Here is a 26,644-nt window from a genome sequence, read left to right as displayed (position 1 = left end):
GGTGACTATTAACATCAAAGGAAGGGAATCCCATTATCAAGCTTATGCTTTAAGAATTATTTATTTATTTTTAGACAGAGAAGAAGGGAGAAAGAGAGAGAAACATGAATGTGTGGTTGCTTTTTTGCACACCCCCTACTGGAAACCTGGCCTACAACCCAGGCATGTGCCCTGACTGGGAATTGAACCAGTGACCCTTTGCTTCCCAGGCTGGTGCTCAATCCAATGAGCCATACCAGCCAGGGCTAAAGCTTATGTTTTTAAGACATTTAATATGTAGGTTCTCCCCCAGCTAAACTATGAGTTCCTGAAGTTTGACAAATGAGTCTATATTAAAATACCATTGGTGCAATTCATAGAGTGACATATAAATAGAAAGTGTTTGATACAGCCTTGCTGAACACTGAATGAATGAAGGCGTGTCCTCCCTCACCAAGCTTCTGTGAAATGTAGTTCTTGGGTGATACCCCTTGGGAACCACTTAAGCTCTGTCCAGGCTGACTCCACTGTGAATGGAACTATCTGTGTCCTGAAGGTTATCCAGACCTTCCAGAAAAAATTGCTCCTGCCCCAAGTATGTTCTAGAAGATGCTTCTAGAATATGTCAACAAAAGAGCCACAGAGTAGGTCTAGCTAAAGCTGTCCCTTCTGGCGGGTTTCTCAGGTCTTCTCAGTGCCTGTTTTTGTGTGAAAGAAGGTGTTCCGGGTGATGATGTAGATGAGTCCTTAGATCTTGCTGCATGGCATTTAGGCTCCTCCACAACCTCCCGCATCCTTTTTTTTGCCTTCCCTTGGCACAGGGAAGGCACCAAAGGGGTCCCTTTGTTAGGAAGTTCTCTCTTGCTCATTTTGACACAGTCACAATCTTCATCATTTTCCACAAATGCAAAACACATACATGAAGCAGGAATTAACAGTGGCAGCCTTGTGGCTCCAAGATCCAGGCTCTTCCCTCAGTGTGTTCTGATAGAAACCCCAGCCCCCAGCCCAGCCTCAGGGTGAGGCTCTTGATGGGTCAAAACACTAACTCCCAAGGAGAAGGGGATCACTGCTCTCACAGAAAGAAGCTGGGGTAAAAGCCAGGTCAGGAGACGGATTTTAGGCAATACTAATAAACAAAGTACCTGGCTGAAATTTAGGAAGTTTCAGAAAGCCCCACAAGGTGAATATTTTGTAGGAGGAGTACACTGATCTGAAGGTGGGATACGTGTGTACTTGTGTATGCATGTGCACAGAGGCACGGTCCGGAAAATGGATGCACGCATATATCTTGACTATTCATTTTTGTAAGTAAATGTTAACAGTCATTGAGAAGATGTGCGATTAATCCAAAGATCACAAACCAAATCTGGGAGTCCTCTCAATAGCTGGTTAAGGTTACACCAAGTCACAGAAATTTCTGCACATAAATGAGAGAACAAAAGCTGGACAACAAAGTATTCCAGAAAGAAATCCCGGGCCACTGGCCCTCAGATCCAAAGGCCCAAACCTCTCTCATGTCCCAGGCACAGATCCTGCTGCTGGCCCTGGACACACGAGGGCTTGAAAAGTACTGTGGCTCTCAGAGCCCAAGATGCAAGAGCACAGCATGGAATGGGGGTGGGGTGGGGGGCTACTTACTCTGTCGTTGCTTCCTTTGTTGTCCTCATACTTGGTTTCTATATGAATGGAGAATTTCGGCAGAAAGGAACACTACGGAAAAAAGAGTAAGGTTTCATTAGCATACCATTTTTTCTCTCTTCACATCTTCAACATAGCCTCTGGATGCTCTCTTGACCACTTGGCCAGGAACACTGTTTGCGATCAGAAATGCTAAGATACTAGGTCAATATCTGAATTCAGACAAGAGCCGCCTTGGGCAACATGAACACAATTGCATCTATGTCAGGCCAGAGAGAATAACCAAGCAATGGAAGGCAAGTCACTGAAGAGAACATTTCCAAAAGGATTATGTTCTGAGTCGTCCCAAAGACTGGAGAAAAGCAAACTCCTCATCAGAGGCAATTCCAGCTCCAGGTGCTTTCCTCTGGGGAGCAGCTACCACTGCTGGAACCTGGGGCCCCGGCCTTACCCTTTTATAAATATTCATATAAAGCTGGAATAGTGGAACCTTAAGGTCATATATGTTTCTGAAGTCAGACACACCTGGCTTTTAGTTTTGGGTCTATCACACGATAGCTATGTGACTTTGGACAAGCTGTTTAACTTCTGCGAACCTCAGCAGTATTAAAACAGGGATACTAATTATTACCTGTAGGAACACTGTGAGTCTTAAATAAAATCATGTGTGTAGAGCACGTGGTGCTGGGCACACAGTCAGCATTCACTGGGAGGCTACAGCTGAGCTTGCCGTAAAAGCAGCCCCTCTTCTTGCCAGCACAGGGGAGAGAAATCCAAATGTATGCCGCCCCAGTTTCCCAGTCTCACTGAGTTACATTCTATGGATTTAGTGGATTTTAAGTGTTAAGGTAGCTTAAAAAGTAGGTTTTCATGAATGTTGATGTAATGTCCCTGCCGCTAGCACTAAGCTGAGCATTAACTTCCTTGGCCAGCAGAAATGGGGTTGAAGACTATTGGGTAAAATGACCCAGGCAACTCCACTGGGAGCTGCAGGTGCTGGAGAAATGCAAGTTGGGCTGATACATGCTCAGTCCCAAGAGCACGTATTCTATGCCGGGCACTGGCCTCACTGCTTGCAGGTTCTCATTCATTTATTCCTTGTAACCATGACATGAACTAGGTACTATTACTATTACCCTGCTCTAAAAATAAGGAAATGGAGGCACAGAGAGGTCACAAAAATGGCTCGCAATCACATAGTCAGTAAATAGTAGAGTCAGGATTGAAAGTCTGGTGGCCAGGTCCCAGTGTCCGCCCCCACTGGTTCTTGAAGTGGGGTCTCTCTGCGCCTTGAGCAGCAGCAGTATGGAACTTGTTAGAAGTGCAAATTCTTGGGCCTGGCCCCTACCCACTGAATGAGAAACTCTGGAGATGGGGCTCAGGCATCTGCATTTGACTAGCCCTTCGGGGACTGCTGATGCTCACTCCAGTGGGAAATCCACTTTGCTACTTCATGCATAGGAAGTCGACCGAGAGAATGCATTATCTGAAATCCTGAAGTCCGCAGTGCCCACCCTCACCATGTGCTGGTGATTCCCTTTCAGCCCAGTTGAGGCCACCAGGCATCTGTACCGTATGGCAGGGGCCTTGGATGTGCCATTGAAACTTCTCATATCACATGCCTGTGTGATTCATCATTCAATTGGCTTAATCCAAGTGAAGCAAGCAAGCTGAACCGTGACTAAGGAGACACGAGAACAGTCAATCCCAGTAATTGCCCTTATGGAGAATGTGGTCCTGTGGTTATTTAGTGACACCTTCTTTGCTGTCTCCTCTCCAACCTCTCATTCTGTAACTGCCGCCCTCACGCCCAGTCCCAGGGAGTCCCAAAGAGGGGCTGCTCCTTGTGAATCTAGACCCTGGAGGACCCAGGATGGCTCAGAGCTCCCCAGCAGAGCTCTCCATCGACCTGTAAACTAGGGCAGATGCACCCATCTGAGACCCTTTTAAAAACAACAAGCCTTCAGGTAAACAGATTTGTCCTTTTTGACACATCATTTATGAGTCAACCCAATGCGCGTACGGTCCCAGCTGATGAGAGAACAGAGCTGCCCCGTGTGGGGAGCTGGGTGTGGGTGCATCAGAGTGGAACCCCGCAAAGAGTTTTTATTGGTTGAACCACTAAACCACTTACCTAAGGTCAAAAAATTAATCTCAGCATTTGGGTACTGAACCCAAATATGAAATGCAAAACTCTTATGCAAATTAGCAGGTGTTATTTTCGAGTCAAGGACTTCAGTTATTTTCCTATCAAAGTGGCAACCCTGCCAGAGGCTGTGAGTGCACCTGGTGGGCAAGGCAGCGGGAGGACCTGGATCAGATGGGCCCACTGCAGGCTGGTCAGCAGTTTTCTCCTACGGCAGTGGTTTGTGACTGATGATTCCCTCGGGAGCTGTGAGGGCTTTTTCTTGGAGCCCTGGAGTGTATACGTGTCTCAACTTAAAAGTCAGATGTGTCTATGGCTCAGGAAACTTTCAAAGCTGTCACTACAGTCTTTCCAGTGGGATGTCCATGTTGAGATAAATGTCTGCTTCCTCACGCAGGCAGCACCCTGAAAAACCCAGCCCATCTGACTGGGTCACCCAGTTGGCCAGAGCATTGTCCCAATATGCCAAGGTCACAGGTTCAAGGCCCGGTTGGGCACATATAAGAAGCAACCAATGAATGCATAAATAGGTGGAATAGCAGATAGATGTTTCTCTCTCTCTCTCAAGAAAAAAAATATTTGGGCCCACTAATCCTCATGAAGATTAGTTATCTCACCACTGAGTTTCTTCTAAAGCCTTTCTCTTCCTAAGACCCCATGCTTATCTCACTCTTCCTCTCCCACAGATGATAATTCTGATTCACAGTTTAATGAAGACTTGGACCATGAGATAGAAACACCTACAACTTCCCTCTCCTGCATTTCAAATCTTCTGCCTATTTTTTATACTACTTCTTATTCTTTGTGAATCAGAGAAAGATAGTGCCTTCTTTATCCCAATGGAAAACAGTATAATGAGAAGAACTGAGATACAGGAGTCAGCAGATCTGGGCTCAATCTGAGGGTGTTGACTTGGGCAAACGGCTTTACCATTCTGAGCCTCGGTTTCCCCATTTATGGAAAGGGGACAATCCTTCTCTACTCTGTAGTAGTGTTGAGAAGTTCAATGGAGCATTCAGCTAAACCCCAGCACAGTGCCAGCACGCAATAGGTGCACGTGGTAAAAAAAAAAAAAATGTGTCTCTTCTCTGGAAACTTATTTCATTACTTGCATTTTGCTTCCTTCCTGCCTAAAAATGAAAGTCTCACATTCTCAAAACAAAACAAAATGAAAACCAAACCCAAATAGGCCTCAAGTTCCCTCAGTTACGTTTCTTTCTGTATCTACAATCAATCCATGTCTCTGTCTTCCTAATCGAACTCTATTAAGAGCAGTCGATGCTTGCTGCCTCTGCGTTCACCTCCCACCTCCCTCAGCCAGAGCAATCCAGAATAGAAATGATTATCAAAGGAGTTTCAAACCATCATTGCTCTTCCATCCTGTACGCCCCGTACAACTCTCTACGCTGTTCGATGCCACAGAGCAATTCCTCCTTCCTGAAGAGCAGATGCTTCTCAGCTTTCTCTTCCTTCCTCCAGCCCTTCAAAGGAGGTGGTCCCTTAGCTTCTGCCCTGCATCCTATTTCCTTGCTCCAAATTCTGTCCCGTGGTGATCTTATCAGCTCCTGAGTTTCCATGACTAATTTTTTTCACCCAGCCCTACTTCATGACCACTTTTTTATGGACGACCTCTAGATTGATTATCTCTAACCCCAACTGCTCTTATCACAAGTCCAGCTGCCCACAGGCCATCCCCAACAAGGCAACACCAAACTTGAAAGGTCCATACTGAACTTGAATGTTCTCCTGCACTGTATGAGTTTCCTAGGGCTGTTATAACAAGATTACCATGAACCTGGCGGCTTAAAACAACACAGATTTATCCTCTCACAGTTCTGGAAGCTGTGAGTCTGAAATCAAGGTGTTGGCAATGCTGTGCTCCCCTGAAGGTGCTAGAGCCACCTCGTGCAGCTTTTAGTGGTCCCCATGTTCCTTGGTTTATGGCTGCACAACTCTAATTGCTCCTTCTGTCTCCACACCACCACCTTCTCTCTCTGTTTTGGTGCCTTCTTTTCTTATAGATGGGCAAAAATCCAGTAACTGGTGACTATAAGAAAAGAAGGCACAGAAACAGTCACCAGTTATTGGATTTTTGCCCATCCTAAGTCTATTGTGATTTCGTCTCGCACCTCGTGGTCCTTAACTAATTACATCTGCAAAGATCCTACTGCCACATAAGGTCACATTTGGAGGTTCTGTGGGCATGAATTTTGAGGGCATAACAGTCCCACTACACTCAGCCATCACGTCCAAAAAACCTCTAAGTCCTCCTGGCTCAGCTTCCCTCTTTACAGGGGAGACAAGGAATCTCCCAGAGCTGACCCTACTGCTCTCTGAGGCTCTGCTCTGTATTTATCCCACGGGCCAGACACAGAAGACCACTTCCCACTCCCTGGGACACTTGGGGCTACATATTTGTTTTTTTGTTTGTTTGGTTTTTGTCCATAGTTCTCTCAGCCTGAAACTTCCTTCCTAAATCTTACTGCAGACCACCTCAAATACCACTTCAGAATGATTGTCCCCCATGTGCAGGCAATGTTGTTTGTACCTTTGTCACAGCGTTCTTTTTCCATTATCACAATTGTCTACGTGTCTGGATGAACAAACAGATGATAAGCTCTGATGCTACTGCAGAATGGAATGGAGTAAGTCATGGTCACCCCAGTCATTCAGACACCAATGCATCTCCTTTAGTTTAAGATTGCCTGAATCTGCTACCTGTGACTTAAGAGCTTTGCTCTAGCTAGGAATCTAGCCCCTACCTCATCATTCTCAGATATCCAGGGGGAGAAAGGAACACCCCACCTTACAACCCTGAACTTCATCAAAATATGCATTATTCCCTAAAGATTTGGACACATTTCTATGGGTAGGGGGGATGCTGCTGTGCTGAGGGAACTGTCAGGAGTGTGGGAAAGGAAAAAAGTTGGGAAACCCAACATAACCAAACTGGGACACAGTGAAAGAAGAGAGGCGTCAGGAGTATGGCCCGTTGGCTGAAACTGGATGGCGTCTAAGGGACCTGGAAGACTCACGCTCTCTAGGCACGGTGAGAGCTGAAAGTCCCATCTGGCCCATGACAACACAAAGGCAGCAGGAAGGCAGGACTCAAATACTCATGGCAGATGGAATTCCAAGATGGGACCCTGATTCCCAGTCTACACACATCCTGTACGATCCCTCCCCTTCAGTGTGGGTAAGACCTGTGAACACAGGATAGTAGCTCATTGATTAGATTACCCGAGTGATCAGATTATGTTGTGTTGTATCCTATAAGGCTTGTTTTCAGAAGGAGAGATTCCTTTGCTGGCTCTAAAGAAGTAAGTGGCCATGTTTCAAGAGGGCCACGTGGCTAGATGCTGAGGGAGGGCTCCAGGAGCTGCCAGTGACCTGCAGGGGCCAGTCAACTAGAAAACTGGACTTCTGTCCCGCTCCACAAGGAACTGGGTCTTGCCAGCAACCAGTGTGCTTGGAAGAGGACCCCGAACCTCAGATGAGCCAGGAGCCATGGCTGACACCTTGCTTTCACCCTGGTGAGATTCTGAGCCAAAGACCCACCTCACCTGGGCCCCACTCGGAATGTGAGATGATAAATTTGTGATGTACGAAGTCATTAAACTTGTGAGAAGTTTGTTATACAGCAATAGAAAACTAATATAATACTCAACCTCCAGAATCCAACCACTGCTTCTTTTCCAAATCTCCCATCTGGCTCATCTGAGTGAAGTAATTACTCACTCCGAGGTTGAAACATTTTGAGGGAAATGGGGAATTTACATTCTTTTCAACTTAAGAGTTCTACCTTTGATGTCATCTGCTTTACCGATGGCCACTGTTTACCGCCTGGGATGACATTTACTAGTAACCGATACCACTAAGCTTGCTGTTAGCTGCTGTCCGGGTGCAGCAGCGTGCGGCCGGCCCACAGGGAGGACGAGTGGTAGTTCAGTAGAAAAAGGTTTTGGAGTGAAATAAACTTTAATTCAAATTCCAGCTTCCTTTCTCACAAACTGTGATGTGGGGCAAATTTTTAAGCCACCGAGCTTCAGTTTTCTCATCTGCAAAGGGGAGATGACACCAACCTCAGAGCTGTGGGGTGAGGATTAAATGATAAAATGAATGGCCAAGACCGGGTGGTGTCGGTGGAACAGTCCCTGGGGTATGTTGGCTCATCCCACTGTACCCCTTTCCCAGGAAATCCCACAGGCTACCGGGGGGAAAACAGGATTGTGGGGGTGTGGGGCGCCTGCTGTCTAAGTGTGAGGATGCACCGGGAGGTTGGGGGCTTGCTGGAGCGGCGATAAAGGAAGATGCCTGCTTGGTCCTTCCTATGACATGAATGGTGGCCAAGACACAGAGCCCGCTTGGGCTCCTTCAGCCTCGCTCTGAGACCTCTGACCTGTTTTGTTGTTGAGGACGTCATTATACCTTCCGGGGCCATCCCCTCACTGTCCTCCTTTTCCTGGAGGGTTGGCAGCTCCTTTTCGTGCACGGCAGCTCTCTCCCCGCATTACTTCTCAGCTTTCCCAGACTCCCTGCCAACTCCATGCAGGAAAACAAGAATACTACTGGGATCTCCGTGTACTTTCTTTTTTCCTAGATCTAAAGTCTTTATGCTGGCTGGCTCATGGAGCCTCATTACACAAACTGAGACTCAAAGGAATTAAGAAATAGCACCAAAAAACCTACAGAATTTGGGAGCGGCAGAGTCCCACGAGATGACCCTACTCACAGGCCCGGGGTTGGGGTGGGGACTCCAGAGCAGCATGGTGGACGGAGCAGGGCAGAGGCTGTGAGAGGCCCTCCTCCCCTGCAGCCAGGGGGGACACAGTGAGTCATTTCAGCACCTCCCTAGTGCTCCAGCCTCCCCTGGGACCACACTGGATTTGAAATCTTTTTTCTCAAGAAAAACCTTTCTTTCTCTTTCTCTTGACTATAAGAGCAGGTTGGCCAGAAGAATCACAACAAACGTTCACTTTATTACATCCAGGGTTTGTTTTGCCCTCAACCTCCTAAAAATAGTAATGGTGTCATGGAGCAATTAGGGAAATAAGGCAAAAAAAGGTCTCTTGTGATCTCCCCTTTGATTTTCTTGCTCAGATCCTCCCAACCCAGAAAAGTCTTGCTAGTGGTGCTGCCATCTGCTCCCTGCCATGACCAGCTTCCTTAGTTGCTAGGATCTGTGTTTCTTTAATCTGCCGTCCATACCCAGGGGCATCCACTGGCATGAACCTCTTCCTACATAGTGACCACTGAGTACCTGTACAACCTGTAGCACCTAAAACTGCAAGCACAGAAAAGCAATGGTTGTTGAACACGTGAATGCTTGTACTTGTATCTTTTAGAAGACATGAGAGAATCTGCAGTGGAAGAAGGCCAGGAAGGATGAGCCAAGTACCTGCAAGAAGAATCACTTCCAGACATGAGCACACTCAGGTTCAGTGTCGGGAAACGGAAGCGTCATATGCAGACTACAGGGCAGATCTGAATTTTCAATTCACTACAGACATGCTTCGGAAACATGAAAGAGCTATTTTTAGTTCAGTGATTGATTAGGGTTGCCATGGTAATAAGAAACACTTAGAACCAAACTAAATGCAGCAAGTCTTAAAGAGAAAGAGGCAAACAGACTGGGAATTTCACAGTCAGTTTCTGGGTGGTGCCGGAGGCCCTGGCAGCCAACCCACAAGCTGCAGAGGGAGAGTGGGCCATGGGAGGTGAGTCTGAGGCTCTCTAAGTGTTCTGCACGTCAGAAACACACAGTGGCAAAACTTCTGGAAGAATCACCATTCATTTTGAAGATCATCATTAACAACACACTACACTCCTGCAGCACGCAGTACATGGTGAAACTAACCTGGTAAACTAACAGGAATCTATCCTGCCCTGTAGCAGCTAACACAGTAAAATAAAGCCATGCATTCTCTAACAGTGTATTTCTAAAACTTTCTCAATGATGCCTCATCTGGGGGCTTGTTAAAAACAGACTCCAGGCCCCTCTCCTGCTGATTTGCTGAGGGTTCCAGGTTCCTCACATACTGCCCACGTGTTTCTTAACCCCGGGAAGTTTTAAGAGTAGCTCTGGGTCAAAATGATGCAAGGCAAACACAGCCAGCATTCTCCATGTCCAGTGAGGGCCGACAGACATGACCCAACACTGAGGTAACAATGACAACAGTGTTGATATTGTGCTTACTATCATCAGGCACTGTTCGAAGTATTTTTAAAAAATCTTCCCCCAAGGACATGCTTACTGATTTTAGAGAGAGAGGAAAAGAGGGAGCAAGAAAGAGAGTCAAAACATTGATGTGAGAAACATCGATGATGTTCCAAAGTAAGTCTATTATGACAAGATGTTCCAAATATTCTCTTAATTTTGGTCCACCTTAACACAAGGAAGAGCATATTATAAAGAGCACTGATAAGTCCATGGAGGAGATGTAAATCCAGAAGTCTGGGAATCACTGCTTCGTTCATGGAATTTGAGCAGAGGGCAGGACCTGAGAGCTGATACAGTTCAGTAGTTCAAGCTACTTTTAAGGGATATCAGAGTCTATTCTCCAAATAGAGTGTTACGCAGGACATGGTGTTATGCAGTGAGGCATGGACAAGGAACCTCCGGGACCAAGAAAAGGAAAGTCTAAAAACCAAGGCTGAGCCCAATAACTCAATGCCTCATTCCTGGTCACCAGCTGCAATCCTTCCATGCCTGAGAGCAAACTTCAGGTGGAGGCCTGGCATGAAGAAAGTTAAATGGAAGAGTTGAGAAGCTGGCTTGGGGTAGGTCATGTATCTATATGCTTTTACAAGGCTATTTCCTTTTAGCTTTCATCTGAACTCAATGCGTCCCTCCCTGGCCATCTTGTGCTGGCTTCAGACAACAGGTGTTCCTGGCTATCAATGAACATTAAGCTCTCTATAGACCTGACCTTTTCTTAATGGAACTCCCTTGAAGACATTGATTCTCTGGTACTATATTCTTTTTTATCATATCAAACAAAGATAGTCTAAGGCCGTACAGGGAATTTCAGCTTGAGATGGGATCATTAATAAAACTGGATTTGCAAATGTTCCACATCTCACCAACAAGCGCCTTACATCCAGGACGCTCCGCGGGGCTAGTGAGGTCGGCCTGGGGTTTAGGATTGATTATTGTCTACAAACCAGAGGCTGTGCTGTTTGTAAAACAAGAGACTGTGGGTGGTGAGTCCATATACACAGAGGCACCTGGTAGATACCTAGATATTAAAACATCTTTCAATTTCCTTTATTCTTCACCAGGAAATGTTTATTCTTCCATTTTGAAAGAAAATTCGCCCCATAACTAGAAGGTAATAGAGATAAGCTTCTCTTCTGTGCATGGAAGACCTTTCACACACACACCAGTTTCAAGAAGCTGTTTGTCCGGCTGCCCCCGTTACTCAGAGCCTTGGTCACCCTGCACGGAAAGATGCAAAGGAAATAAAAGGAGCTATGTGGGCTTCCTTTGCTGTTCTGGGTTCCAAGGGCCACACGTGACTTTACACACAGATGTGGGTGGTAATAGTGACAACAGTGGGTGGTAGTTGGGATAAAATGGTAAAGAACAGTTCCAGAAAAGTGAGAAAAAGAACCCAAGTGGAGATTTTTTTAAAAAGGTGTGAGAATCTGAAAGCAAAGAAGAAAGGGAATTATAAGTAAATCCTAGAGAGATGAGGATGAACCAGAGAATGACTTCCCAAATATAGGCTGCACAGGAAGAAAAATGTATCCCAGAGCAGCAGGACCTGAAAGAGAAGTGGGGGAGGATGAGAGGAAGGCAGAGCACGCAAACAGGGCAGGAAAACAGCTGCTTGTACTGCAGCCCACAGCGAGGAAATGAACGGCAGCCTCTCCTCCGCTTCTCATCAGCTGGCGCCCTACACGGAGGCTTCTGTGCATTCATTAGTTCATTCATTGATGGAGCCTCTTCCTGTCCACTAGCATGCTGAGTAACAGCAACTCATGGAGAAGCAAGGCCAGGAGGGAGTGGGAGCAAAGACATGAATGAAAGTATGTTTTCTCAATGGGGACATGGTTTGCTGCATACGCTTCTATGAAAACCAGGCAGGGAAAGTAAATTCGGGCTCATAATCTAGGACTGGACCTGTTAAGGCAGAAATAAGCAGAAGATGCTGGTGAATACTGATAGCTACACACAATAGAGGCAGACTGATAGCTATACACAATAGAAGCAGGGCAAGAATTTAAAGAGACAGGCAGATGAAATCTAATGATTTCCACATCAAATGAAAAAGAAGTGCATGAAAATAACAGAGATGGGAATGAATTGGGGGACTTCCCAAATATAGGCTGGCATATGGCCAGGTAGGAAACCTTCAGATTCAGCTAAAACCTGTAAGACTCTTCCCCTTAACCAACTGGGCTAAGTCCTCACTTAAATATATACTACCATGTAGTTCAGAGAACATTGGTGATTAGAAAGGTCAAAAGAGCTGGGGCAAGTCTGCAATGACTTAATTTAATCACTAAAACTGATTGTGTTAGTATAACCATGTTATATGCATTTCATTTTGTTTTTACAGAATCTGCCCCACAAAACTGTCCCGGTTGTACTATTCTGACCTCACCGACTTGAAATGAACGCACTCCATAGAAATTACTACATAGTGGAAAAGAAATCCAAGTTTCAGGACCGCAAGTGGAAAAGAGAAAACAAAGAAGAATTCCCTAGTGAAATGTTCCATCGAAAATTCCTTTAAACAAATATTTTTTCTCTGATGATGGCCCTTTATAAAGTCGCTCTGAGTGATGTTTAAAAAAAAATACAATTAAAAAATGCTAGGTCAGAACAGAGAAACATATTTCATCTTCTGTTCTCTCCCTCACTCCAAGTGGCTGAATTAATTTTCTCCGAAGTACAAAGTAGAGTTGGGAAGAGCGAGGGATCAACCAGACACACAACACTGACTGGATGCTGTGAGGTTCCTGCTTCACCGGGTACTGATGGGCTAGCAAGGCTGGTGGGATGTGGAGACAAGTTCCCGTCCTGCGCAAGGGCCAGAGTGCATCTGCGAATGAGTGGGCAGGCAAGTGGTTCACCCGTGCAACCAGTTCACTTTCTAAATAGAAGTAAATCGGAATGCAGGAGCTCACAGTCATTCTGATACACTGGGGTCTTTGTTTTGTGGTCTAACAGAATCAGCTAAACTTAAAAGGGAACTTAGAGGTTCTGTGTCATGTGATTCTTTAAAACATTTTTTCATTGCTGTTGGGAGTTCTTAAAAAAAAACTGGTATTGGAGTGATAGTAATCTTCAGGCAACATATTAACCCACTGAAATTTAAGAGAAAAGAAATAACATTAACCAAAATAGAATTAATCCACTGGCCTATTTACTGAGCACATCGTGGCTGTGACCCTGAGAGAAACTTCTGGTACTCTCCTGAGTTTCAGAAGACTGGCTTTAAGAAACCCAAGGTCGTGGGGGCAAACACCATATTTTGCCGTGTATCATGCGCTCCTGTGTATAATGTGCCCCCATGTTTTTGGCCCAAACTTTCAGGGGGAAAAAAAAACCCCTTTTGTTTTAGTTTTTAAAATTTAATTATTTATTTACTTATATTTAGAAACAAAACCAATTATCGTATTCCAGGGTATTATTTTGCATATGGATATCATTATTGCTTTGTAGAGTTACACTTTCAACGCATAAGCATAAATGAAAGAATTAAAAACATTTATATAGATACGGAATTAGTACTACCCATGTATAACGCATACCCTTATTTTTCACTCAAACATTTGGGCAGAAAAGGGTGGGCAGTGTTCCACACTACAGCTCCCTTTTGTGGATTCACAACGTAGGTTAGAACGGTAAGGGCTCTGAGAAGCCCTGCAATACCAAAATGTGTTTAACGGTGTGACGCAGTGTTTCCCTTACTTAATGGGCTACACACCACCTTCGTGATGGTTATAAATGGTTCTAGAAAGTTTCCATCTAAATTCTCTTGAACCCTGAAGACTTCTGAACTTGATCATTCTGGTTCTATTTAGGAGCCACGGTCCATGGCTCCTCTGACTTCAACCGCCTTCTCTGGGAAGGTCCTCTTCTGGCCGGACGGCTGCCTTGCTCCGAGGTTCCAACTGGAGGACCTTGCACCTCCAGCTGGAAGACTTTCTTTGACCTTGGTCTCTAACTTGTCCCAGCTCATACGTCCCCATTTCTAAGAAGGAATACTGTGCTTTGCCCCATAAAATTATGTACTGCACTGGATATTGAGAGTTAATTGTCATGTGGAGACCAATGTTACTTCCTGCTCATCTAACCCCCATCGCAATCCCTGGTTTCATTCCCAAAGAAGAAACACACAGGGACCTCCGTTCTCTTAGCTCACAAAGGAGTTGAGATGGCCGGATTGACCTCTAATTTCCCTCCAGACCAGACTAATCTTGGAGTTCTGGTATAATAATCTATCATCCCTGGACTTGTTCCTGTTTCCTAGCTTTGTAATTTCCTAGTTTTGTAATAACCCTTGGCAGGGACTCAGTGGAAGGCGGAGGAGGGGGGAGCTTAAGCGGAAAGAGAGGGCTTGAGAGGAATGGGCACCAGCACCCCTCAGCTCTCTCTGATTATCAGGGAAACAGCGGAGGCCAAGACTGCAAGTGAATTCCTACCCAGGACAGTTAGCTGCTTTCAGAAAAATGCCTCAATCAATTGCAGCTCCTAGGAAGATAACCTGAGTTCATCCTGGGTGGTTGATGACCCATTCCCAGCTGCGAGCAGCCTTGATCCCTCCAGGTTCAACTAAACCAACGCTGAATGGCTCAATACTGTTTGAAGTTCTCATTCAAGGGTCATTTCCTTCTCCCTGGTCTGTTACAATTTACTTCTGTACCTCTTTCAACTAAATAATTAAAATGTTGGGCAACATTGGGCAGCCCGTGACCACCTCTGCTCCCTCGGGGCACAGCCAGCCAGCTAGCTGTTCTAACAAAACGGTGCTTCCCATTTGTCATCGCCTCTTCTGCAGAGTCTTATCAAAAGACGTTTTGGAAGCCCTGGCTGGCGTAGCTCAGTGGATTGAGCTCGGGCTGGGAACCAAAGTGTCCCAGGTTCGATTCCCAGCCAGGGTACATTCCTGGGTTGCAGGCCATAACCCCCAGCAACCGCACATTGATCTCTCTCTCTCTCTCTCTTTCTCTCTCCCACTCCCTCCCTTCCCTCCCTAAAAAAAATAAATAAATAAAATATATATATATAAAAAAAAGACGTTTTGGGGGAGTGGAGTGGTCAGAACAGCAAAATATATATATAGCAAAAGTCACTCCTATCGACTTACTATAGCTTAGGTTGTCAGATCCACACAAATGGGAAGAAAATCCTTTTTTCCTCCTTTCATCATTACCGAGGCTGAATTGATGCTGCTGAGCTATGTTCATACTCCAGTGCTTCCTTTTTTAGCTCTACACAAACAAAATCAGCGACTTTGGAAGGCAGCCAGCCTCCCCGGGCACCTTCCTTTGTGACTTGACAAACTTCAGAAGGACCTGCCGGTTCTGAAGAACTGGTCGGATGGTCTGTCCTCCGGAAAACTGTCATTGTGTTGCTCTTTGTTTATTGTATAATTAAGCTTTTTCCCATAACCAAGCTAAAGATATTTTTTTCCATTTCCTGGTCAAGTAGAATTTCCACATAATCCTCAACACACACAGTCACTCACAGTGCTGAAAAAGCTTTTATGTCTTTATAACTGTGATAATGTCAAGGCCCTAAATGATCCTAAATAAAAAGGTCCCTTGGCTGGACTTTGTCACAGATGAAGTCAGCAGGAGGTCTTAGTAATAGGCTGGACAGTCAGATATAAGACCTAGGGGACCCTAAGAAAAAACATTGCTCAGGACTAATCCTATGAAAATAGACAACTATCTGGCTTCCAGGAGGGAGGGGTGGGCTTGGGGGCCCGAATTGGGGGTTTGGCACTGGGGAGGTTTTGCTCTGGGGCACAGTTATGAAATATGAAGCTTGGAATGACGTCGAGTAGAGATATTCAGGATTAAGAAATCAGGGGATAAACAGCCCAGTGAAAAAGCACTTAAAACAGAGAAAAAGATGAAAACAATTGAAAGCATGTGTCATAAATCCCAGCAGCAGACCCTGTAGTCAGAGAGAAGAGTGGGCTTTTTCGTCTGGTCTGCTGCGGTGGGCAGAGGGCATGAGAACACAGTCAAGTCCAAGTGGATGGGAAGGAGTGCACCTGCAGCCAGAGAGAGAAAAGTCCCAAGATTCCCCCACTCACTGGGAGACAGAAAGCAAAGTTGTCCTATATTTGGGATGGAAAATAAAAGTGGATTAGACAGGAACAATGTTGCTTCCCTATGGAGAATGAAATCCACCCTTGACCTGACATTCAAAGTCACACTGACCTGGCCTCTGTGTATCTAGGCAGCCAGGACCTGCGTGATATCACTTAGCCATTGGGAATGGAGTGAGCATGCTAAGTAAGAACTGTGTGCCTGCTCCCAAGTTCATGTTGAGGCCCAAACCCCAATGTGATGGTATTTGGAGATGGGCCTACGGGAGGTAATTAGGTTTAGATGAGATCATGAGGGTGGGGCCATCATAATGGGATTAGTGCCCTTATAAGAAGAGACCAGAAAGCTTGCTTTTCCCCCCTCTCTCTGCTGAGTGAGGACAAAGCAAGAAGGCAAACCAGGAGGAGGGCCCTCAGCAAAAGCCAAATCAGCTAACACCTTGATCTGGAGCTTCCAGCCTCCAGAACTGTGAGGAATACATGTCTCTTGTTTAAGCCACCCAGTATGTGGTCTTTTGTTATGTACCCTGAGCAAACTGAGACATAGCAGGTGTCTGTAGGTGGGAGTTCTACTATTCCAAAAGTCCAGCTCAAATCCCACCTTCTCCAAGAAATCTCATATTTCTCTGAGGCAGAATTTCTCTTTTTCACAACCCTTTTATTTGCACTTTAACCCTTAGTACAGGCTTTCCCTGATATACTGACAGTCATGCAGTCATCTTCTCTCATTTTATTTTCTCCAGCTCTGCCTGCCTTCAATCCATTTCACTTCCTGAGCCAATCCCAACTGAGGCAGGAAGCACTTAAGTGGTTCTGACTGGTCATTGGATTGGCCTTGGCGTTAACATGGCATGTCAACTGCAGGGCAGTTTCCGGAGTCACACAATTCTCTCACATCCTGGTCCCTTGGCCTACCAGTGTGCCCTGTTCTTACAACCTGATTTTGGCACTTTGGTCTCTGAGACCAGTTCTGCCCCACCGCCACACCTGCTCCCAAGGGACTGCCAGATAAAATACGAGATGAGCATCTTTTAGTATAAGTATATCCCATGTAGTATTTGGGACATACTTATAGTAAAAACTAGTTGCTTGCAGTAGGCTTTTTTACTTGCTAAAGCTGGCAACTTTATCATCCCAGCACTGCATGATCACCTTGTCTGACCTAGGTAAGATGGCTGTGTCCTGTCCCTGAAGCTGAAGACCCCAATCTAGAGACCAGGACTCTTCCTTTCACATTGCAATCGCTTGTATGGCTAAGGCTTCAGTGCCATTCATTCCACCTTTTGGTGTGAGCCTCTGCTGTCAGCCCCTCTCCGAGTTCATCCAGCTCAGTGAGCAGGTCTGGTGCCAGCCTGTCCCCTGGGCTGAAGGACGGCCTGTCCTATCTTGCCTTCAGAAAATTCCAAGACTTGCTGATGACTCTCTGGCTTTGACTGGAATGTCATCAGACTGCTATGTCCAGATTGTAACTTGCCCCAAAGGCAGAGGTTACTGCTCAGTGATGCCTTCTAGCACAGTGTTTTACACTTTGTTTGTGCTTAATAAGTGAATGTTAACCTAAACCTGAAAGCCGGTATGATGGGTTGAATTGCACCCCCCTTATATGTTGAATTCCTAACCTCAGTTCCTCAGAATGTGATCTGATTTGGAATTATGGTCACTACAGATGCAGTTAGTTAAGATGAGGTCATACTGGAGTAGGGTGGGTCCTTAATCCAATGTGACTGGTGCCCTTACAAGGAGAGAGACACAGTGAGGAGGGTGCTATGTGAAAAGATAGATACAAGGGAAGCCCTGGCCTGGTGGCTCAGTTGGTTACAGTGTCATCCCTATATGCCAAGGTTGAGGGTTTGGTCCTTGGTCAGGCCACATACAGGAAGCAACCAATGAATACATGAATAAGTGGAACAACAAATCAGTCTCTTTCTCTCTCCCCCAAATCAGTCAATAAAAATATATTTTTAGATATGCAGAGAAGAGACATATGAAGACAGAAGCAGTGTTTGGAGTCAGGCTGCCACAAGACAAGGAATGCCTGGGGCCATCAGAAGCTAGAAAGGGACAAGGAAGGATTCTTTGGATTCTTTTGGGGCAAGTCAAGGTGACCTAATTCTAAGGCCTACCAGGCAAATAACTGCCTTTGCGTAGTTACAGGGACGAGCATGTTCTGCCTACATTCCAAACGAAAAGTCTGTGCACAGGATTTTGGAGAAGCTCAAAGTGGGATACCATGAGATATCAATAAAATCAAATAATAACCCAGACAATTAGTGCTGTCCACTGTAATAACTAGAGCCCAGTCTGTGCTGATGGTCACTAAGACACTCGTCCATAGAAGTTCCATTCTAATGGTGGCAGCTTCTAGCATTGAATGATTAATAATAAAACAAAAAGATATACTCTTCACATCACCCTATGAGAGAAGTTAGTACATTTTCTGCACTTACAGATGAGGAAGTGGAGGCTTGATGGGAAGTAATGTGCACAGCTGTTAAAAGGGGCAAGGTTCAAAAGACCCTCAAGTCTTTTCCTCGAAGATCGTATGGTTACTAGGAGCAATGAAACTGGGAGTAGCATTGGTGGGGAGCATTTAATTGCCTGTTATGTACAGATGTGCTAATAGTGTTCTATACATATCAGGGGCTGGCACACTATAGCCTTGGGGACAAATCTGGCCTGCTGCCTGGGCAAATATGATCACGCCAATATCCTCACATATTGTCTATGGCCGCTTTCACAGTGACAGAGACCGTCTGGGCCACAATGCAGAATATATTTACCAGATGATCCTTTACAGAAAGTCTTCTGACCCTTGTGTTACATCACTGCATCCTTCTACTAACAGCAGCATGAAAGAGGGGTTATCCCCACCTTAGAGATGGAAGAAACTTAGGTGCAGAGAAGCTAAGTGGCTTGTTCCAGAGCAGTGGTTCCCTGACCTCCAAAATGTATATTTTGCCATAGAATGGCCCTTTTTTTAAGTTATGGGCATTGGGCAGGAGGGAATGTTATATATATTCCTATAATTTCATTTTTAAAAAAGACACTTTAATGTCCAAGAATAAATTATTTTATGAAAAACTTTGAATATTATTTCTATTTTTTAATTCTGCAAAGGACAGACAAGAACATGGTCACAGACCTGTATGAAGGGAAGAACTGGCTGTTTGGAGTCACTCGTGTAAGAATTTCCGCCAGTGGCAGAGCCAAGGGACACTCAGGCCCATGGACTCCAGCTAGTGGTACTTCTGCTGTGTCTGTTTGGACTGTCTGTCTTTGGTTCATGCATTCCTTCATTCATTCAGTCCCATAGGTGTTCACTCAGGTGTGAATTCACAAGTTCATTGAGAATGAATGAATGAATTCATTCCTTCAATAACTACTTACTGAGCACCTGCTACATACAGGGCATGCTGCTCATGCCAAGGGCAAGGGGAATCCTTTCTCTCCATTCTCTCTCTCCATCTCTCCTTCCTTGGCTGCTGTGATTGAGACTGAAAATGCAATTCCATTGCAGCTCAGTTAACCCTTTTCTTGTTCTGACCGTTTGAACTGTTGGCCGCTGGGGAAATGAACCAATGAAAAAACCATAACACAATATACAAGGTCCTCTTTTTTTTTAAATAGAAGTAATGACTCTAGAGATTCTTAGGACACGAAGAAATTAAGTAATTTCATCAAGCCACCGAGCCTTTCCAATCTAGAGCTCCGAGTACACTAGTTTGAACGCGTGTCTCTCCAGTTTCAAGGCTCTCCTGTAAGGGATGAGGCCACAGCCCATCTTCCACTGCCAACTACCGCCATCTCTTCCCTTCCACGTCTCTAGAAACTGTTCTTCGTGACAGTGACCTACCACAAGTAGATTAGTCAAGCCATTTAAAAATATAAGCAAAGTTAATTATGTAAAGTAACTATCAAGGCATTTTAAATTAACATTCATATTCTGGACCAAATGAGAATGATATAACTTGAAATAATTTTCAAGTTATTGTATCATATATAACTATGCAATAGCCAACATTGAAATATTTCTGATTCTGAACTATTCCTCTATATTTTTATTACATTGAGAAGATGAGAGGTACAAGAGAAGTTTCAATTATTCCATTGATTGTATGCTGAATATTTAAAAATGATTAAATAAAACTTACTGTGTATTCTGGTCCCAGAAGTTCATTTGGACAAGAGGGAAAAGAAAAAAAAGACAAAAATGGTGATTTAGACCATGCTTACATATAAAACCATAAAGCTAACATATACTAGTTCATTATAATTATTACAAATGTGGTAAAGAAACCTAAAAATTAAACTTTCATAAATGAATGTTTCCATGTTTGTTTTTGAAACTCTATGATACTTTAGTGGTTGGTCAGACAAGGACTGTAAGACAAGATTCAATTAGCCTATGAGTTTGTGGCTAATTAAAAACCAAAGCACTAGCATTATAAAAGCAGAATTAAAGATTAATAATTCCAGCAGAGCATTTCATTAATCACACAGAAAATCTTTTAAGTGGAAAAGCAGCTTTCATAACCAGTAAGAAGAGGCTGTTATGAAGGCATTCAAGTGGGATTTTGAATTTTCATGTGTTTGAGGGCAAGAACCAAGCCTTCTACACTTTTTGGCCACAATTTATAGTTCAGTATCAGCACAGAGTTTAACATTCCATTACTACAAGTGAGAGGAAAAGTGATTTGAAAGCTTCCCATGCTATCCAATTGCAAAGCATGTAGTTTGAGACAAAGGGACCCAACAGAATCTTTTACATAAATTATAGTCAAGGTGCTTTTGGGGATATGAGGGTGGGGCTATAAAACAAACAAGTCAAAATAAACAACTTGTTTACAAGAAAACCAAACCCCCAAATTACTTGAGGAATCAGAAAACAATAAGGATAACAAAACCTCTAGAAATGTCATTAAAAGAGCTTAACTTTCCTTCTCCAAAATCACTTTTAAAAGAAAGGAAATGGTCTAGCTTAACCCCCCTACTCCCGGCTAAGAAGAGTGCTGACTGGAGAGGAGGTTGGGATCGCCCACTAGTCTCTGTGGGGACAATGAACCCGCAATCAGGGACATGTGATACTGGTCCGTCTTATTGCTACATGTAACATACCAGCACAAAAGACTTACCTGTAATTGTGTAGGGATAATAGTTCCAAGCCTTCTCTGTAACATAAAATATTTTGGGAACAACAGCTCTGGCCCAGCTAGGCAGTTTGCTAAGAGGAAAGAAAGAAAAAGAAGAATCAGTCTGTTCAGAGCCTCACTGTGCTACCGCATCTTCCTGGATGAACTGACTGCTAGAGGGACCTCGGGGCTCTGAGGCAGCTCTTCTCTCTGCAGCCATCTCTGCCCTGAGCCTCTGGTCTTTATCCCAGTTTGTCGATTTCTGTGCATATTGATGTGCTCACCAAATGTGTGAAGGCAGGAGGTTACGGCTGGTATGGGGGACCTCATAGGATCATCCTCTTAGATCTGATTGACCAGGACAGGAGAATTCAGTGGCTGGGAGGTGCTATGTTTAAAGGGTTTGGCCAGCCTGGCCTTTGTCTACTGGGAGTGGTATGGCAGACGGAGTAGGAAGGGATGTTTAAACGCGAATATGGGGTAGGGGGACGGAGAAGAAAACGCTGGAGCTTAGCTTAACAGTGAGCCCTGTTCTGAAAGTGGACTGAAACAACAGAGAGTAGCAACTTTAGATACGAAGAAAAACCCCTCAATGACTGCAGTCGGTTGACTTGGGTCTCCCCACAGAGATGCACCCACATCCTAACCTGAGAATTTAATCTTAATTGAAAATAGGGTTTTTGTAGATGTAATTGTTAAGGATCTCAAGATGGACTCTCCCTAGATTTGATGAACTCTCCCTAGATTTGAGATGGCCACGCAAAGACAGAAGCCCAGACTGAGTGGAGTGATGCAGCTCCAAGGGCTGCCAGTCACCAGAGGTTAGGGGCAGGGCACAGGCCAGACCCTCCCTCACAGCCCCCCTGAAGGAACCAGCCCTGCCCTGCCCATGCCCAGGTTTCAGACTCCTGGCCTCCGGGAACCATGAGAGGATAAATTTGTGTTCTCAAGCTACCCAGGTTTTAGCAATTTGTTGCCGCAGCCCTAGAAAACAAACACAATGACAGAGCTATTACGCCTGTGGAACAGGGACCAGGCCTGCATTTGCAGAAAACAAATTCTTGAAACAAAGAAAACCCAAAGGCACAGGTCCCAAGACCTTTTGTAAACCAAGGGCTAATTAAGTTTTGTTTTGTTTTCCTTCAGAGGCAAACTCTACAGCACAGGACAGGCCCAGAGAACTCCTTAAATATTCTATTTAAACGTAGAGTATTATATATTCCTTAAATATGTCCGCACGATTTTATCCCCCCTGCTCCCGCCCCAGCAGCATGCCCGGGGTTTTCCGTCTTCCCAGACATTGCCATTTCGCTTCTTTCCTGTTCTGGTGCCTACAGCTACGTGTCTGGGACACCGGTGTCTGGCAGCACGGCAGACCCAGCAAGATGACGCACACGCCAGCTCCTGAGGGCTGTGTGTTGGCAATAAAGAGCACCACGACGCAGTTTTGCATTCCAAGATGATACAACGAGGAAAGGCGGGGAGCATCACGCTCCTAGAACCCCAAATCCCCAATCCCTCTTAGACACGGAATTTAATGACACCCAGTGACAGTAAAATATTTGTTCCTTGTGTATCTCCTCAAACTGTTTCTCATGTTTCTGACGGTATCCAGGACCTGCTCCCTAAAAGACAAATACGTGTTTTCAACGGCTGACCAGACAGACCCAACCCGGAGCTCTGGGCCACTTATCAGGGTTAAAACAAATGGGGGTATGAAAGCTCCCTTGAGCCAGGCGAGTGCGGACGAAGATCACTGCTTCGGGTGGGCCGTGGGGAGAAAACCGGAGCAGTTTTAGAATTCACATTACAGTTCTTTGTGCCCTCACGCAGAATGTCTCCCTCCTGTAAAGTCAGCTCTGCAGTAACTGCTCATTTACCTCACATTCGCACAGCTCCGAAGCAAGGCTGCTTCCTGACGGGCGTGTTTACAGCTTCTGCCTATGATTTATTCTTTCAGTCCCTCAAGTGGGGGCGCAACTGGTGCTGACGTCTCGGGTAGGAAGGTTGCAGTGAGCCCTCGTGCGGGAAATGATCTTAAGCAAAACTTCCCCTGGGTTCCCTCCCTCCTTCTGCCCTCAACCCCAGAGCGAAATGTCAATGTAGTGCAGGAAGAAGTGGGTTCTACTCACAGGCAAGTGGTTTTCTTGTGCTTTTAATGGACTGAAACAGGATTGCAGGATGTCCCCAAAGTAGGCTAGGCATTGTTTAGCTTAGACAAAGTGCCTATGACTCTCTGCAAGCATCAGGGCCCACTATACACTGTCTTCCTCGGTGGTGGGGCAGGGGAGAGGGGGTCCATCTATATGGCAGCCCCCCCACCCTGATTCATTAGGTGCTCAGGCATGGCACTCTGAGGCCCAAGCTGCCCTCTCTCCATAATTCATTTGAAAGCCTCCCAGAAGCACATTCCTATGCAAGTATCACTTTCTGGAAGGAAGATGGAAAACACTGGCAACGTTCCATTCACATCAAGACTTCTCCTGTTTGTAAGTGGTCAGGACTCTAGAGTCTAGAACCTTTATTTTAGCTGTTTCATTCACCAGCTCTGGTAGGATCCACAGCACTATAATCAGTTACATTGTCCAATGTGACACCCGAAGACAGACCATCATTTTGCCAAGCTGGTTGGTATGATCTCATGTGACTCTCAGTTAATCTGGGAAGGAGGCCCTTCACCAGATTACAAGTCATTCACCAGGCCAGGTGCAGGGGGCATTTGCAGCAAGTTCTATGACACGTCATTTCAAATGTTTGTAAGCCCCCTAACAGACCTTCTCTTGGACCTCATTTACCCAGAACACATCATCATATAAATCGTCCTTGTCTGAGAAAGTGAAATTTCTTTTTCCCTGCAGTAATGATTTATTGGGGCTGCAAACAAAAGTGGAATTATATTAGTCCCCATTGTTGCTGTCACTCTCATGATGTACATTGTCACACAGCCTACAGTTCTAAGGAGAAGTCTGTCACTCAAACTAACTACTAGGTGTCAAACAAGAACCTCTCTTCTAGAAAGGCGGCATGGTTCAACTCACGGCCTCTCGGTCCACTGGCCAGGGCTGGAGCCCCCAGTGGCCTGTCTCGCCACGGCTGTGGTTTACAGGCACTGAGGAAAGAGAGGGACCTTTGTCTCTGACGCCTTCACGGTACTGGAAAGCATGCGGATGTGAAATGACACCATGTCTCCCCCCGGGCCTTCATTGAAGACAGACTTTTCAAAACGTTTGGGTTCTTACTTTTAAACTTTAGTATGATGTAGATAATACCAGTCCCACAGGTGGGTGACCAACTCCTCCCAGGTTGCATGTGCTGTCCCATGTGCTAAATTTCCTAAGTCCTGAGTAAATCGGGATGGTTGGTGGGTCATCCTAAAGCAGTAATTCTCAACAGCAGGAGGCATTTGGGATTTTGCCCCCCAGGGAACATTTGGCAAAGTCTGGAAACATTTTTGGTGGTCACGACTGAGGGGGTTGGGTAGAGGGATGCTGTTGGTGTCTAGTGGGCAGAGGCCAGGGATGCTGCCCAGCACCCTGCAATGGCCAGGACAGTACCCACCACAAAGAATCATCCGGCTCCAAATGTTCAAAGTGCCAAGATCGAGAAACCCAGCCCCGGACATAAGTGAATATAGTCACTGCGACCTTCTCATACATTCCCCAGGCTTCCCTAAATCACCACTGACCTGATAAGAGGGCCCCCAAGGGCAGCGTAATCTGAACCTACTTCATAAAGGATTAAAGGAACTGAAACCTAAAACATCCCTCCAGGAGAAGCTTCTGGCACTTTATAATCCAGATTATCACCGCATTCTCCATAATATCTAATCTTGCTTTGTAATTTATGCACATTTGGGAACAGCATTTGGCCCCAGGAAGTACCAAACATCATCAGGCCAAGTGCTGTTTAAATGGAGTCTAATTCCATTTTCTCAACAGCAATCAGAATCCCGATGGTCCTAACTGGAAATTTGGGGCTTCAACATTCCCAGCAGAAGAAGGCAGTCCTCCCAAGTTCGCGGAAACGGTGCTTCGCTCAGCACTGACCCAGCACAGTGCACCTGAACCCTGCCCCTGTCGGTGCTGAGATGATGCTCAAGTAGCTGCAGCTCACGTCAAAGCCTTTAGAAAGGACCCAACTGCCTTCGTGTCCCCAGTCCCCACTGGTCCAGGAGGGCTATTCTGACCTTTCGTTCCTTCTTGGTGCCTAAACTGAGCATCTGACAATTTTTGGATGATAATCAATTATTCCTATCCAGTTCCATATACAGTGATTTCTGAGGTCTTTAAATTTCTTCTGCAACTGCTGTGATTTATTCACTTGCTGTTCTTAATGGTTTTCCTGGCTGATCTTTTAGTTCTGCTCTTAATGTAATTCTCTCTATGGCAGCAGAGAGATGAGCAGTTTCCAGGGCCATCACCTCTGAGAAGCAGGGCTGCGGGGCTCTACCCGCGGGAGGCCCCCAGATGTGCACACCGCTGCCACTCTCCCTACGAAAAGCACAATACGGGCTGGGATTCCGGGAAGAGGCCTGCCCGGTGTGGGTTCTTGGAGGGCGCTGCTTAGACAGCAGGAGGGGAATGTGGCCAGCACGCTGTGCTGAACTCGGAGGAACAGTTCACACGTGTCTGCATCATGCGCCAAGGAACCAGGATGGAAAACCGCTGCACTGGATGCTAAGATCCCAAGTGGGTCCAAACATTCTGCTTCTGTGATTTCCCATGGGAGCAGCTGAAGGGGCAGAAAGGAGGGCGGGGCCTGTCAGCGTGAGGCTGCCTGGCGCATTGTTAAGAACTGAGACAGGGCCCTGACTGGTGCAGCTCAGCTTGTTGAGTGCAGCCAGTAAAGTAAGAGGTCGCTGGTTGATTCCTGGTCAGGGCACAGGTCTGGGTTGAGGGTTTGGTGCCTGGTTGGAGCACATACGAAAGGCAACTGATTGATGCTTCTCTCTCACATCGATGTTTCTCTCCCTCTCTTTGTCCCTACCTTCCCCTCACTCTTAAAGAAAAAAAAAAACAAAAACTAAGTAAAATCTTAAAAAAAAAAAAAAAAGGAACTAAGATGGGGACAGAATAGAGTAGCATGGACTGAAAAGTATGCCTGGAAGAAGTCCCTCACATGCTCCATTTTCCCTAGTATATAGTAAACAAATATTAAATAACTTATTTAATATTATAGTAACTATACGTTTATACAGAAGGCTGAATATTCTAAAATACGTAAAGTTTTTATATACTGTGGCTACTGTTGTCTGGCACTCCCAACTAGAACGCAAGTCCCACCAGGGCAGAGATCTTCGTTCTGCACATGGTGGCACATCCGGAACCTGGGACGGTGCCTGGCACAAGGCAGATGCTCAATAAATATTCTGTGAATGAATGAAGATTGTATTCAGATATTCAGGAGCCAATAATGACCATGAAGAGTCTTGAAGAACAGCATGGAAACAGGCCCTG

General features: G+C 45.4%; 1 protein-coding gene across 2 annotated transcripts in view; it reads right to left on the bottom strand.

Annotated features, from left to right (window-relative positions):
* Positions 1–26,644, bottom strand: part of PITPNC1 (phosphatidylinositol transfer protein cytoplasmic 1) — a 222,981-nt gene that overhangs the window by 80,048 nt on the left and 116,289 nt on the right. For both annotated transcript variants that reach the window (XM_045835968.1, XM_045835969.1), the window contains exons 3-5: positions 21,192–21,280; positions 20,211–20,218; positions 1,621–1,692 (exon numbers count right to left, since the gene is read on the bottom strand). In XM_045835968.1, the coding sequence (XP_045691924.1) occupies positions 1,621–1,692; positions 20,211–20,218; positions 21,192–21,280 (169 nt within the window). The remainder of the gene's footprint in view (positions 1–1,620; positions 1,693–20,210; positions 20,219–21,191; positions 21,281–26,644) is intronic.

This window comes from Phyllostomus hastatus, unplaced genomic scaffold (genome assembly GCF_019186645.2).
Source record: "Phyllostomus hastatus isolate PE091 unplaced genomic scaffold, TTU_PhHast_1.1 phas_contig_210, whole genome shotgun sequence".
Taxonomy (NCBI): Eukaryota; Metazoa; Chordata; class Mammalia; order Chiroptera; family Phyllostomidae; genus Phyllostomus; species Phyllostomus hastatus.
Note: the sequence above shows the minus strand (reverse complement) of the source record. Positions and strands in the feature narration are given on the sequence as shown.